The 16,271-nt window shown below is 36.8% G+C and overlaps 1 protein-coding gene and 1 pseudogene across 1 annotated transcript in view; one reads left to right on the plus strand and one right to left on the minus strand.

Moving 5' to 3' along the window:
• LOC143385791 (broad substrate specificity ATP-binding cassette transporter ABCG2-like) overlaps nt 1–16,271 on the plus strand; it is a 564,412-nt pseudogene that overhangs the window by 93,724 nt on the left and 454,417 nt on the right.
• The window catches only part of LOC143385812 (broad substrate specificity ATP-binding cassette transporter ABCG2-like), a 64,392-nt gene that overhangs the window by 47,748 nt on the left and 373 nt on the right, over nt 1–16,271 (minus strand). Inside the window, exons 2-7 of the mRNA XM_076841333.2 lie at nt 13,636–13,841; nt 7,332–7,391; nt 6,379–6,493; nt 5,538–5,690; nt 3,272–3,287; nt 3,111–3,186 (exon numbers count right to left, since the gene is read on the minus strand). Of these exons, the coding sequence (XP_076697448.2) occupies nt 3,111–3,186; nt 3,272–3,287; nt 5,538–5,690; nt 6,379–6,493; nt 7,332–7,391; nt 13,636–13,841 (626 nt within the window). The remainder of the gene's footprint in view (nt 1–3,110; nt 3,187–3,271; nt 3,288–5,537; nt 5,691–6,378; nt 6,494–7,331; nt 7,392–13,635; nt 13,842–16,271) is intronic.

Below are 16,271 nucleotides of genomic sequence, written 5' to 3' on the forward strand. Positions count from 1 at the left end.
AACAAACCCTTAGCAATATTAAGAATCAAATTGACCACAATACAATGATACTGAGTGACTTTAAATTTCCTCTTTCAACACTGGATAGATCAACCAAACATAAGATAAGTAAAGATTCTAGTTCTGTAGAGAACTAAAAAATATCATTAATACATGAACCTACAAGACATCAACAGAATATTTTATCCATCAATGACTGAATTCACTTTCCTCACTAGAGCACATGGGAAATTTTCTGAAACAGACCACCTTTTCAGTCACAAACCAAATCTTTGCAAATACAATAAAATAGAGTTAATATTTTGAATTCTACTATAAAACAACAGAATGAATTGGAAATCAACAATAAGGTAAAAAGCAAAAACCACTCTAACACCAGCAGATAAAATAATACAATTTTGAAGATGAATGGATAGAAGAATAACTCGGGGGAAAATTAAAAATTTGAGAAGTAAATGAGAAGAGTGATAAAATATATTAAATTCTCTGTGACGGTATGAAGACAGCTCTAAAAGGAATGTACAAAGACCTGAACAGACACTTCTCAGAGGAGGATATACAATCAATCAACAAGTATATGAAAAAATGCTCACCATCTCTAGCAGTCAGAGAAATGCAAATCAAAACCACCCTAAGATACCATCTCACTCCAGTAAGATTGGCAGCCATTATGAAGTCAAACAACAACAAGTGCTGGCGAGGATGCGAGGAAAAGGGTACTCTTGTACATTGCTAGTGGGACTGCAAATTGGTGCGGCCAATTTGGAAAGCAGTATGGAGATTCCTGGAAAAGCTGGGAATGGAACCACCATTTGACCCAGCTATTGCCCTTCACGGACTATTCCCTGAAGACCTTAAAAGAGCATACTACAGAGATACTGTCACATCAATGTTCACAGCAGCACAATTCACAATTGCTAGACTGTGGAACCAACCCAGATACCCTTTAATAGATGAATGGATAAAAAATGTGGCATTTATACACCATGGAGTATTATACAGCACTTAAGAATGACAAAATCATGGAATTTGCAGGGAAATGGATGGCACTAGAGCAGATTATGCTAAGTGAAGCTAGCCAACCACTAAAAAACAAATGCCAAATGTCTTCTTTGATATAATGAGAGCAACTAAGAACAGAGCAGGGAGGAAGAGCAGGAGGAAAAGATTAACATTAAACAGAGACATGAGGTGGGAGGGAAAGAGAGAGAAAAAGAAAATTGCATGGAAATGGAAGGAGACCCTCATTGTTATACAAAATCACATATAAGAGGTTGTGAGGGGAATGGGAAAATAAACAAGGAGAGAAATGAATTATAGTAGATGGGGTAGAGAGAGATGATGGGAGGGAAAGGGAGGGGGGATAGTTGAGGATATGAAAGGTAGCAGAATACAACAGTCACTAATATGGCATTATGTAAAAATGTAGATGTGTAACCGATGTGATTCTGCAATCTGTATTTGGGGTAAAATGGGAGTTCATAACCCACTTGAATCTAATATATGAAATATGATATGTCAAGAACTTTGTAATGTTTTGAACAACCAATAATAAAAAAAAATTAAAAAAAGAAAGTTACTATGGAGGAAATATCTGAAACCATGGGCCAAAATAACCTTTCCCTCCTCTAAGTTGTTCTTCTTGGATATTATGGTAGAAAAAAAAAAGGGAATGTTCATAGCATTGAGCTAATACATTAACAGAATAGAAAGGTAACAAATAAATAATCTAAAATTCCATCTCAAGCCCCTAGGAAAACAAGAACCAACAAACCAATGCCCAAATCATTAGACGATAGGACATTATTAAAGTGAGAGCAGAAACCAATAAAATTGCGAATTAAAAAAATTTTCAATAGATCAATGAAACATAGTCGGTTTTGGAAAGGATAAATATTTAGCCAAACTAAATTAAAAGGGGAAAAACACAAATAATATTTGAGATGAAAAAGGAAATATCAACCTATATGCTACTGAATCTATAGAATCATCAGAAACTATTTTGAAAATTTCTATTCCAATAAACTATAAAATCTTAAAGATATTGACATATAGCTTTTATAATGTTGAGATAATTTTTTCTATCTGTAGTTATATGTGAGCAACCAAAGGAAACGTTATATTAAATGAAGAGAATCTGAAAGCATTTCCTCTATAAACAGGAACAAAGCATGCCCTCTTTCCCCACTCCTATTCAACATAGACCTTGAAATTCAAACCAGAGCAATCAGGCAAGAGAAGGAAATTGAAGACATGCAAATATGAAAGAAGAGCTCAAATTATCTCTGTCTAATGATGTCATAATCCTATATTTAGAAGACCAAATAACTCTAGCAGAAGACTTCAAGAGTTCATATATGAATTCAGCAAAATAGCAGGATACAAATCAGCATCCATGAATTAACCATATTCCTATGATCCAATGATAAATTGGCTAAAAAAGCAATTAGGAAAACAACACATTCACAATAGCTTCAAAAATCAATCTGAAAAAAGAGACAAAAGAACCTCTATGGGCCTGGGGATGTGGCTAAAGCGGTAGCGCACTCGCCTGGCATGCGTGTGGCCCGGGTTCGATCCACAGCACCACATACAGACAAAGATGTTGTGTCTGCCAAATACTAAAAAAAAAATAAATATTAAAGTTCTCTCTCTCTCTCTACCTCTCTCTCATTCTCTCTCACTCTTTCTTTTAAAAAAAAAGAACCTCTACAATGAAAATTACAGAACAGTAAAGAAAGAAATTGAAGAAGATCTCAGAAAAATGAGAAATCATACCCCATTTGATTCAAAGGTATGATATGTCAAAAAAAAAAAAAAGAAAAAGAAAATGGAAAGACCTTCCATGTTCTTGGATAAGCAAAACTAATATTGTCAAAATGGCCATTCTACCAAAAGCACTGTTCATATTCACTGCAATTCTCATCAAAATTTCACTGACACTCTTCAAAGAATTATAAAAGGCAGTTATAAAATTTATTTGGAAAAATAAGAGACCCAAAATAGCCCAAGAAATACTGAGAGAGAAAAGCAAAGTAGGAGGTATCATAATATTGGACCTTAAATAATACTTCAGAGCTATAGTAACAAAAACAGCATGTTACACGCACCAAAACATCTCACTCACAACCTGCATGGGGATGGAGTGGGTAACTATGAGAGGTGTGGACCAGGTGAAAATAAAAGCTAGGAAAGTAATATTAAAGAAGTAAAAACAAGAGGTAAGAATTATATATATTTTCAAAGTGTGGCTGTGATGGGTGGAACACACCTGATGGGGTTTTACCCTAATAAAGAGAAAAACCTGTGCTTACTTTATGTATAGTGGTAAAGATCAAAGGGCATAGTAAATAATTTCATCAGGAAAAAAAGGATAAGTGTGGGGGGAAAACAGGTTGTTTGGTACTTAGGTGGTTACGCCCACCTCCTGAGGGCTGTGTTTGATCCTATGGCTGTGAGCTAAGGCAGTGCACCAGCATGATCTGGGCTTTCTCCAACCAAGGAATTTCACCCAGGACTTCCCAGAAAAGCAGCTTCCCTGCCTTATGCTGGCTCAAACAAACATAAAATTTATCATAATTTATATATGACTTCTAACAAAAACAGACATGAAGACCAATGGAATAGGAGAGACACAGACAAAGCCACAGAAATACAGTTATCCCATACTAGAAAAAGATGCCATAAACATATATTGGAAAAAAAGACAATCTCTTCAACAAATGCCACCAAGAAGACTGGAAATCCATAAAGAGTAGAATTAAATTTAGATCCTACCTCTTGCCCTGCACAGATCTCAATTCAAAGTGGATCAAAGACCTAGGTGTTAGATTAGAACCCCTTCACTTGCTAGAACAAAATGTTGGCCCAACACTCCAACATATTGGCACAGAAAACCTCTTTCTTATTAAGACTCCTAGAGCACAGAAAATAAACTCAACATCGGTAAGTGGGATGGCATCAGATTTTAAAGTTTTTGCAGAGCCAAGAACTAAGAATTTGAAGAGAGAGCCTCAGAAAGGGAGAAAACATTTCTTACCTACTTCTCAGATAGGGCATTAATTTCCAGAAAATACAAATAACTCAAAAAACTTAACACCAAATAAACAAATGAACCAATCATTAAATGGACAAAAGAATTAAATAGACACTTCTCAAAAGAAGTAATACATGAAAAAAATGTTCAATATCTGTAGCAATTGGGGAAATGCATATTAAAACTACATGGAGATTTCATCTCATTCTAGTCAGAAAGGTGATTATCAAGAATAAACATAACAATAAATGTTGGCAATGATATGGGGGGAAAAGTGTGGTCATACATTGTTGGTGGAACTCCAAATTAGTTCAACCACTCTGGAGTATGGAGATTTCTCAAACAAACTAAGAATAGAACCACCATATATCAGCTATCTCACTCTTTGTAACATATAAAAAAATTAAAATCCGCATATTACTGTGATGCACAGCAATGTTTATAGCAGATGATTCACAATAGCCATTTCATGGAATGAAACTATAAGCCCAGGCTCTTGCCCAGACAGAAACAGGGGAAACCTAAAAGGCAAAATTGCTAATACCTGGAAATCACTGATACCCTTTAACAATTAATGGGTAAAGAAAAAATAGTATATATATAATGGAGTATTTCTCAGCTATAAAGAGAACAACTTTGTGTCATTTGCCAGTAAATGGATGGAGCTGGAGAATATCGTGCTAAGTGAAACAAGCCAACCCCCCAAAAAGACAAGGGTTGATTATTTTCTCTGATATGTGGAAGCTAATTCAGAATAAAGGATGAGGGGATAAAAATATAGAAAAATTCAGTGGAGTCCACAAAGTGGAATGAAGTGAAGGGAGGAAAAATTAGATAAGGAAAGGCAATGGAATGAATTATACCAAACATTTTTATGTACATATAAGAATATATATACACACACACACCCACAAGAAATAATGTTAAAAATACTGTAAGTAAATAGACAGATCAGTAGAGTAGAGGAATAGGAACAGAGGAAGGGGTGAGGAGTCAAAAAGGGAAGTACCTGGGAATGAACCAGAACAAATTATATTCTCTGCTTTTATAATTATGTCAAAATGAATCCAGTGTTACATATAACTAAAAAAAACAATTAAAAAAGAATACTTGGATTCTTTTCATTTATGAAATCCAGAAGTGTACCTCAAAAAAACTGTAACAATATTTCCTGGAGGAAGAGTTGGAGAAGAGCAGCTAAAAGAGGAAAAAGAAGAACAAGTAAAGTCAGTGCAAAGACATCAAACAACCTGTGTCTTGAACAATGGGCGTGGGAGGACCATGGAAACAGCCATGTGAGGGGCTCTCTCCACATAGACCTACTCCTTCTTCAGGACTAGACCACAGTTAAGATTGTGATCCAGATATTTCCCTCTTCATACTATGTAACTAGTTACCTTTCTCATCACTACAGAAAGCAGCCAGTTTTGACACCATACACATTAGGAAACTTCTGAGCTCCTCTTTCCTGGTTATGACTCTATCAGATTTTACACATTACCTTGGAATCTGCCACTTCCTCCAGACCTAACTCTTTAATGATGTTGTTGATCCTCTCCTTCTTTTCCTGTTTTGTCATAGTTGTTGGAAGCCGAAGAGCTGCTGAGAACCATAAGTTTTCTCTCACGGACAGTGTGTCCATCACAACATCATCCTGAAGGCAAATGTGATTTCATTGAGAAACACTGAGTTTTTCTAAGACCATCACTTCTGTGTATGTAACTTAAAATATGAAAATAATAAAACCAGGGCTGTGGTTGTGGCTCAGTGTAGAGTGCTCGCCTAGCATGTGTGAGACATGGGGTTCGACTCTCAGTACCACGTATAAATAAATGAAACAAAGATTCATCAACAACTAAAAAAATAAATAAATAAAATAAACCCAAATGAAAGTCTAGTTATTGTAAAGTTTCAACACTAAGGATTTCAGAAATTCTGTACAGACAGCTTTAGAGCCCAAGGGAAGCTATTTGCATACTCTGGTGGAGCACACACAATTATGATGACTTCTAGACATTTACAAAATGCTTTCTATGAGGCGTTGCTAAAGTCATCCTTTAGGAGAAGAAGAGAGGTGAATGAAGGGCCAAAAAGACAACAGTAGATGGTTTTGGAAATGATATAAAAACTAGAATTGATATCACTGCCTAAAAGTCTATATTCCAGGTTCTTTCTGCCTCTCCTTTTGACTCCTACCTCAATCTTAAAGGAGATTATGTAAAGGTGGTATAAATAAAGTTGGTACTGAGCATCTTCAATTGGAAGCATGCAAAACTATAAGCACAGTCTCTTGCACATAGAGAAACAGGGAAAACCTAAAAGGCAAAATCACTAATACTTACCTGTACCACATACCCTGTATTATGTGGTATATAGGAATCCTCAGGTACTTCATGTACCCAAACATCTCCAGATATACCACTTGGATCCTTCCTTGCAGCCAATATATCTAACAACCTATAAAAGGACACACATGTTCAGAGATTTTTCCTTCCTAAAAGGCCACTTCTTTCACCTCCTCAGAATCCAGATTCTGTTCAAGTTAAAAATTGAACTAGTCAAAAAATTCTATGGTTTAACATATGTGTGTGTTTGTGTATGTGCATGCACATATAGAAATTCTTAGCATTCTTTTCTTTATGTGCTATAAGACATTCCAAAATCATTAAAGCAAGATATTATTGGCTTATCCAATATAGACTCCCAGTGACCCTCCTCTTCATGGTCCCAACCCAGGCAACAGTCTCCTTTATCTCTGATGCATGATCTCCCTGAGAACTTCAGCTCCTTCTGTTCACTTTTAACATTATTCCCTTATCTTCTTTCCACATTAGTTCATAATATGATGGACTGCTATATTGTGATCACTTCATCATGCAATGTTGTTAAAGCTGAATTTAATAAGACTTCCTGGTCCTTGGATTAAAACCATATGCTAGTCTTAATTGATTTTATCCATAGTACCTAGCATCAGACAGGAAATGCACAGCAAATTCAAGTGATTTTTTTTTGTGGGATGGGGGCCAGGTACCAGGGATTGAATTCAGTAGTACTTGACCACTGGGTCACATTTGCAGTCATCTTTTGTATTTAATTTAGAGACAGCAACTCACTGAGTTGGTTAGCACCTCGCTTTTGCTGAGGATGGTTTGAACACATGATCCTCCTGCCTCATCCTTCCAACCTGCTGGGATTACAGGAGTGCACCACCATGCACAACCAACACATGTGATTTTTTTAAAAAGCATGCTAAATGCAGCCAAAAAGGCTTACTTACACCTTCTTTTGTACTCACAAAGTATTGCCTGAAACTGAGGGTCCCACGATGGCATTAAGGCCAGGGTTCATAATCCCAGTGTAAACACAAAAATATACTGATTTAGTATTTTACTTTATAAAGAGTTCCATAGGTTTAGGGTCTACACTGAATGCATTTAGGAAAGGTTGATGAAATTGCAGATAGATAACAAGCACCAAATATTAATGTAAAATATCATTGATTAACAGAAGTCTAGTCAGGACCTATTAAAAAAATGTCCGAGATCCCTCAAATATCTTGAAACCCCTAATCTCTTTGGGGGAAATGGCATATTTCATGTTCAGACCACAAAACAAGTAGCAATTTTTTTATGAATATTCTACATTACTCTTACTCCTTTTAAAACAGTTTCTGAATCATGTTTAATGATCAGCCTCTTCAAATACCCTCACCTGCTTCCCAGTCAAGTTAGACTCCATTAATGAACACTGATTTGGAGATTGATAAGCAGTTGTGTTCTCACTTTTAAAATCTAGTCAGAATGAAAATTAATATATCTTCAATAGAAATCAAAGAGTGGAGCAAAGTACTCCAGAGTATAAAAAAAAAAAATCACGTGTTCTTCACATTTAAGAAAAATATCTTACCAATTAAAAAAAAAAACAGGGTAGATGATTCACTGCTTTGTTAAGTATCTGATTAATTGACTGGAAAATGTTCTGTGTGTATTGGGTGACATCCCTGTAGTATGGACATCCTTGTGAAATGCACAGTCAGAAAATGGATATAAGTATGCTTCAATCCAATTAAGTGTATTCCTGAGGGTAGTAAACAATCAGAGTAGAAGAGAGTGATTATGGCAGTGTTGACTGTGCTAAGACCCAGAAAGTCAATTTTAGACTGATTATTATCCTAAACATAAGAGGTGAATTTACTAGGAAGAATTAGGTGGAGGAAGAGAACTAAGGCAGGGGTACTGCAGAGGCACAGGAGTGCACACAGCAGTCTGGCTTCAGGCATTTAGAACTCTGGTGTGTATGCCAGTCCCTCTTTTGAATTGCTAGGCACATCAAGATGTGTTCTACAGTGGAATCAGTATCTATTCCAAGCACAGGATCAAAGCCAACAGCTATGTGCCCTCACATACTGATACCCAGGGAGGTTGATCCTATGATTGCATAGGTGTCATGAAATACGAAAGTCCCAGCGCAACTGCCCCACAGCACTCGCATCTAGAATGATCTCATCTTTCTTGGCCTGTAGCACCTGATCTTCAACAAATGAAACCAGGGCTGCCAGAGGCTGAGGTGATATGTACCATTCACTTTGTTTATTAACTGTGAAAACTCTGAATCACTGGACTATTGAGAGTGTGGTAAACTGGGGTTCAGAAAATTCTTAATTCATTTGTTATCCTTCCTCCCCCAGTGTAAAGACACACAAATGACTGGATATGTCTGGGGGTGTAGGTCAGTGCAAGTGGGGGTATTTAGCATGCATGAAGTCTTGGGTTCAATCACTAGCAATAACCCAAATTCACAATGCTTGGGCAAACTGTCAATGTGCATTTGTCTACAGTTCTTAATGCACTTCCCTTATTAATATCTACCTAGAAACTGCTTCAGAAATGATCAGTAAAAGCCTTTTTATTTCCTAAGTTTTCATTGCCTAGAAAATTTCCCATGTTTTTAAGATATGTAGTCAAAAAAAGAGCAAGCCATCCTGAACGATTCAACCAGAAAAACAAATGTGAATATAGTAAGGCAAAGCATTTCAAAAGTCCCTTTGTTTGGCTTTCTTTGACAGTAAATCCCAGTGTTACAGAAAACATCAGAAGCATAGAAACCCAAATGCCACAGTTACTATGTAGGGCACTGACTAGTTCCACATCCATTCAGGCAACACAATTACCTCGTGTCAACTATGTATGTACAAGATACTATTTTAGGACATGGGATAGAGCTGAGAACAAATCCAGTAGATAAACAAATGGAAAAACAAAGTCCTAGCCCCTGGAATTCACACTCTAGTCAAGGGAATGAGCACCTACAGGTGGTCAATTATTTTCTATTTCCCAAACACTATGAGTAGACAGAACCATGCTAATTTGTTTCAATAGAGTCTGGAGCTACACTCATGTCAAAAATTCAGTTAAGTCCTTCACCTTTCCTTTTCTCTCCATCTTCACCTCCACCTTTCTCTCACCCCTCAAAAGCCATTCCCCTCTTATTTTCTGCTTTACAGCATATGCCTCTCTCCTAAAACTGTAAAACCTTGCCAAGAAGACTGTCTTTCTGTAACCACTTCTCCCTCCTGCCCTTCTGCTGCACCCTGCACTACTATTAATTCAAGTTTCCATACTGGGTGGGAGGGTATGGATAAAAGACAAACAGACACACAAATAGAGAAAAAAAACTGGGGCCTGGTAGATCACTGTACATTGATAGATAAATAGTGACCATGAGCAGGCTCAGCAAATTCATTATATAGGTTTAAACAGCAAAAGTAACAATTGTGAGAAAGTTTCTTCAAGAAAAGCAAAACTGAAATTTTGAATATAAACAGCCCAATTAGAACTATCAGCTTATACCCCTAATTCTCTTCCCCCAGGCAGCTGGTATTTGAACCTAGGTCATGAGCTGATAAATCCATGGCTAGTATGGAATTTCCCTTTGAACAGGTTGTCACTAAAGAATCTCTGTAGTCTCAAATTGGCACCTTAGGCCACTAGAGTTTCCAGGAAGGGCATCGTCTCTGAATCCGCACAGTTCAAAGACCATAATTCATTTACTGCTCTTGACACCTTCTGAATCCCAAGTACTGACTCTACAACATGAAAAGACCCAAAGGATTCCTGTTGGATCTACTACACATTATGAGATCATGGTACACCTTTTGGTCTTGTTTTGTTTATAGTCAAAGGAGTTAAATGCCATTCTTGGGACATTGTCAACCTCTGTCTCTGTCTCTGTCTCTGTCTCTGTCTCTCTCTCTCTCTGTCTCTCTCTCTTTCTCTCTCTCTCTCTCTCTACACACACACACACACACACACACACACACACACACACACTTTTCACTTTCTGTATCTCCATGTGCCCTCCAATGGAGGATGAGGAGGTTCTGTATTGTTTTTGAATAATTCAATCAATCACAGCAAAAAATCCAAGAAAATTAATATAATTTTATAATTCTTCCATCAGACTAAAAGTTTTCTATGAATAGAGGGCATTTCTGTAACTAGCATCTTCAACAACACAAGGCACCTACTAGGATCCCTATTTGGTTGAATAAGAGAATATCCACCTTAGTTTATTGAGTGCATAATTAACTAGCTGAAAGGGATACGTGAGGTAAATGAACACTCATACAGTGTGTACTTCATAATTGTTTAACTTGCACATATTCAAAGCATGGTAGCTTCTACCTCGTTCATCAGAAAATTTGTAGAAAAAATTATTTCATAATTACTGTGTTTCACAAAATGCTTGTCAGCTTTTCAGTAGTCAATCTATCTAATCATATAGCAAAAGATCAAAACCTTATGTCCACTATTCCTCTCCCTATTCTAGTCAGGATTACTTAACCAACACAAGAGAAAGACAAAAAGTAGGCAAGAGAGCAGGTATTCCTGCATGGACAGGGTTCCAGTCCTGCACAGCAGCCCTTGCCTCAGCCCAGTCAGCCCTTAAATCCTTGCTATTTCTTTACCTTTGATGGCTTAAAAATTTCTATGGTATTTTCTCAATTCTTTGATTTCTAAAGGGAGTTGGCTGGCATTAACTGACAAGTGTAAAATCATATAAAAAATATCAAGAAAATGGAACAAACATCTACTTCCATATAGATCTGCAGCCACACTGAGTCAAAAAAATATTTTATAGCCACTCTTCAGCCTTGAAAAGCCAGTTGAAGGTGCTTACTTTGGCTAGGGATGATTATTTCCCTTATTACAGAAACAGAATTCATAGGCAATGGTATCTGAGCAAAGTCAAATTACATCATGACTCCATAGAAGGGAAGCAGAGGCTCACAAATATCAGAAAAACACTGACACTTCTAAGGCCAGCATCTGTGAACTCATAGAGGTACCTCATAGTAATAGGTTCTATAATAACACTCATCTCCTTTCTGCTCTAGGTCTCACTTCAACACCACACTTTGAATTCTGATTATGTTTCTGGATAAAAAGAATAAAAATAAAATTACAATTATTAGGTACTCTATAAACTACATAACATCAGTGAGATTGTAGGGATTTTATATTTGTATATGTTCTATCTGTCTTAATTATAGTAATAAGTAAATTGTTATAGAATGTGAAAAATCATAGACCATTCATTTAAAACAGGTCTATTTAAAAAGAAAAGTACTTTCACAATATGCTCTCATTTTAACCTCCTTGTTGTAGAATACAAAGGACATAAAGTGCACAAGTACCTAAAACCAATCTGTTTCAGAAAGTTCATTTGAGTAGTGAAATAGAAATATTGGCCTGTTTCAACTAAAACGTGGTTGACACATGAAAAACTAAATGGCACATTAATTTGTCAGTTTCTCAAACATTGATAGACATGGTACAGTCACTTTTACAAATGGATTGTTAGTTCAGTTCCTTTCAAATTTAAACATACACTTAAGAGATCATCTCACTCCTACTTTAGACAAAAGAAATGAAAGCATTTGTTAATATGTCTAAAGATTTGAACACAAATATTCATAGCGTTTATTGCTAATACATAAAACCTGGAAGTTCATTGTAGGTCAATAAAGTGGTCCTTTAAAAGGTCATTCACAAGATGAGTGAGGCTCGAGGCATTTCTGTTCCAGACCTTAAACTATACTATAGAGCAATAGAAACAAAAACAGCATGGTATTGGCACCAAAATCGACCTGTAGGCCAATGTTACAGAAGAGAGGACACAGAATCTAACCCACATAACTACAGTTATCTTATATTAGACAAAGGTGCCAAAAACATACACTGGAGAAAAGATCGCCTCTTCAAAAAATACTGCTGGGAAAACTGGAAATCCACATGTAACAAAATGAAATTAAACTTCTATCTCTTACCATGCACAAAACTCAACTAACTCAAAGTGGATCAAGGACTTAGTAATTTAACCAGAGACCCTGCACCTAAAGGAAGAAAAAGTAGGCCCAAATCTCCATCAGGTCGGATTAGGCCCCAATGTCCTTAGTAAGACTCATATAATGCAAGAAACAAAATAAAAAATCAATAAATGGATGTATTCAAACTAAAAACGTTCTTCTATGCAAAAGAAACAATCAGTGAGGTGCATAGAGAGCCTAAATGTTGGGAGCAAATCTTTACCACAAGCACATTGGATACAGCACTAATCTCTAGGATATATAATATATACTCAAAATCTTAACAGAAAAAAAAACAACAAATAACCCAATCAATAAACGGGCCAAGGACCTGAACAGACACTTCTCAGAAAAGTATATACAATCAATCAAAACACATATGAAAAAATGTTCAACATCTCTAGCAATTAGAGAAATGCAAATCAAAACTAGTCTTAAGATTTCATCTCACTCTAGTCAGAATGGCAGCTATCAAGAATACAAACAACAATAAGTGTTGACTAGGATGTGTGGGAAAAGGCGCACTCCTACATTGCTGGTGGAACTGCAAATTGGTGCAACCACTCTGGAAAGCAGTATGGAGATTCCTTGGAAAACTTGGAATGGAACCAATATTTGACCCAGCTATCCCACTCCTCAGTTTATACCCAAAGGACTTAAAAACAGCATCTTACAGGGACACAGCCATACCAATGTTTATAGCAGCACAATTCACAATAGCTACATTGTGGAACCAACCAAAATGCCCTTCAGTAGATGAGTGGATAGGAAAACTTTAGTATATATACATAATGTAATATTACTCAGCATTAAAAGAGAATAAAATCATGACATTTGCAGGTAAGTGGATGGAGTTTGAGAATATATTGCTAAACGAGGCAAGTCAAATCCTAAAAACTAAAGGACAAATGTTTTCTTTGATATGAGGATGCTGACTGATAATGGCAATGGCGGAGAGCATGGGAGGAATGGAGGAACTTTAAATAGGGTAAAGGGGAGGAAGGATAAGGGAGGGGGGAAGGGGATAGGAAAGATGGTGAAATGAATTAGACATCATTACCCTAAGTACATATATGAAGACACGAATGGTGTGAAAATAGATTGTGTACAATCAGTGACTTGTAAAATTGTGCTCTATATGTGTAATATGAAATGAATTACATTCTGCCATTGTGTATAACAAATTAGAATAAATAAATATTTAATTTAAAAAAAAAGGTCATGCACATACTTGATATCTGATAGTATCTTTTTCTCAGTTATTTTCTGTTTAAACAGGAAGCCTCTCTTCTCTTTTACATGATAACAGATGTTGTAGAAATGTAACACAGGCCCTTTCTGGTCACTGGAGGTGGTCCCAAGGAAGCCATCAGATTTTATTGGGAGTAAGTCGATTGAAAAGTCCCTATTGGCAGACATTTGCAGAGTTGTGTTTTTCTGTAGAGGGAAAACCAATAGTAAGTTGATAGTTTAGGTAATCAAGATTTTAAACACCAGATAAGAACACATTTAAACCAAGCATCTTCTAAACTGTGCTGCAGTGAGTAGGTTCTTTCCCAAAGATTGTGATAAGAACAATATTAGAACCTATAATCAGAGGAAGATACAAATTAGAATCCTGGCATTCAGTTAGATATCACATTCCCAAATTCAGGGGTCCTAAAAAGTAAAAATTATGAAAATTATGCAAAACCCAGAAAGGAAGTAAAAGGCAGATGATAGTTATATCTTGTCTGACTTGAAATTCACACTATGATACAACTTCAGTTCAGGGATAGCCTACATGATCATCATGAAGCTCCTGTATTTTTTTAATATTGGAGTTTATAATATTTGGGCTATAAAAGGAGCTTAGTATACCAGTCAGGAGCTGGAAAGATTTTTCTGAATTTATAGTTTCAACTTGTACATCTCTGGTTGTTGGGTACCTTCAATTACCTAAAAGGGTAAACTCCAACATTGTTTTGTACTGACATTATTATTTATTTAATGGGCAAACATATGAAAATGATTAAGTAAATCAAACCAATAGTTAAACAGCTCAAGGCCTTAAAGAAAAAATGAATATTAAGTTAATGTGAAGTAAAAAACGTTTCATTAGAGAGTTACAAAAGGCTCCTTAAATCAATTCAGAATTAGACTTGGTGCTGAACTGAGATTGTTAAATAGGTTTGAAATACTAACTGCAATAGTTAGAGTTTTCATTTGTGAAATCCAAAATCATCCATGGAGAACTTTCTCTTTGCCTATGGAGGACAGCTGCTCCATCCTCCTGAGAACAACCATCGAAGCAGACAGAACATGAGAAGGAGCATGTGAAAAGTCTCTGATGAGAGCAACAAAGCCACAGGAGTGGAGAAACCAAAATCCCAGAAAGTAGGAAGAGCACTGAGCAATCCCAGCACCTCATGCCTTTTCCTCTCCAGGTATTTGGAAATGCAAACTTTATACACAAAGGGCAAAATTGGGATCAGGCAGGAAAAGGCTGCTAGAGGCATCTTCCAGAAGCCCTTAATACATCTGAGCAAATATCTCAGCAGTCTTTAAGCCAGGGAGACAAAAATTGGAGAGCTGAGCCTGCAAAGGTGATGAGAGAACCCAACTTTACAGATCCCAGAAGCATTATTGCCTGGGAATAAGGGAAAACTCAAAATAGACCATTCTCTGCTTAATCAGGGTCATCTGCGCAGACATTGCTAGTAGAAAGTTGAATCCACTTTCAAAGAAGATATCAGCCAAGTGTGGTGGAACACACTTTTAGTTATGGGATTCAGGAGGCTGAGGCAGAAGATCATAAGTTTAAGACAGTCTCAGCAAATTAGTGAGGCCCTATGCAATATAGTGAGATGCTGTCTCAAAATAAATAAATAAATAGGGCGTGGATGTGGCTCAATAGGTAAGAATCCTGGATTTAATCCCTGATAACAATCACCAAAAAAGATCATTGCACAAACTTTTAATCTAAAATTCCCAAGCATGCCAGAATATAGGAGCTAAAGTTCCAAATAAGAATATAAAGAAAGACCCACAGGTGAAACACAGTGGAGTTATCAAACACCTACATTAAAACCATTTATTAATATGTTCACAAAAACATAGGTTATCACCAAATAACCAGACCTTAAAAAGTAAATTAAACACTCCAGTTAGATGTGATGATACAAATCACTATAACCAGGTACAAAGGGGACTCAGGTAGAACAAGTGGTCAGGAAAGTGCACTCCAATGAGACTGTTGAGCTGTCACTGAGGGAGGCCATCTGGAGGAGCAGTGCTGAGCTGAGCACTACTGTACAAAACCAGCGAAGAGGCCAGAGGGCCTGGTGTGTGATGGAGGGCAAGAAGAGAGGAGCTAAGGTCAGAGGAAGGACAGCTGAAGCAGAGCCCATAAGTAATTTGACTTGGACTAGAAATGAGAATGAGAGGTACCAGGAAGTTCTGGGTAAAGGAATGGCATGATTTTAACTATTTTTACCACTCTGACTTTTATCAGGGGTAGGGATGGAGCAAGGAGATCATATGAGAGGCTACTGTAACAATCCAAGAGCCAGGGGACACTGTTATGAACCCTCCTCTGTCATAAGATCTTAAAAGTCTTCTTTCTCTGTGTGTGTGCTGCCACAGTACAATATCACTCAAGAACTCCAAGAACAGAAAGAGCACCGGGTTTATCAGACACAACATACCAAGAACACACCACCTGAAGAACTTTCTCCTGGCCCAGTAGAAAATGCAGGTGTGGATGGGAAAACCACAGAACTTCAAGAGGAGGAGAACCTTATTTACCAGCAAGGACCCAACTGAACAGAGGATTTGTAAGGGTTCTTTATGAACTTAACTTGTTCCAAACCATCCCAGCCATTGATC

Source organism: Callospermophilus lateralis (assembly GCF_048772815.1).
Source record: "Callospermophilus lateralis isolate mCalLat2 chromosome 8 unlocalized genomic scaffold, mCalLat2.hap1 SUPER_8_unloc_1, whole genome shotgun sequence".
Lineage (NCBI taxonomy): Eukaryota > Metazoa > Chordata > Mammalia > Rodentia > Sciuridae > Callospermophilus > Callospermophilus lateralis.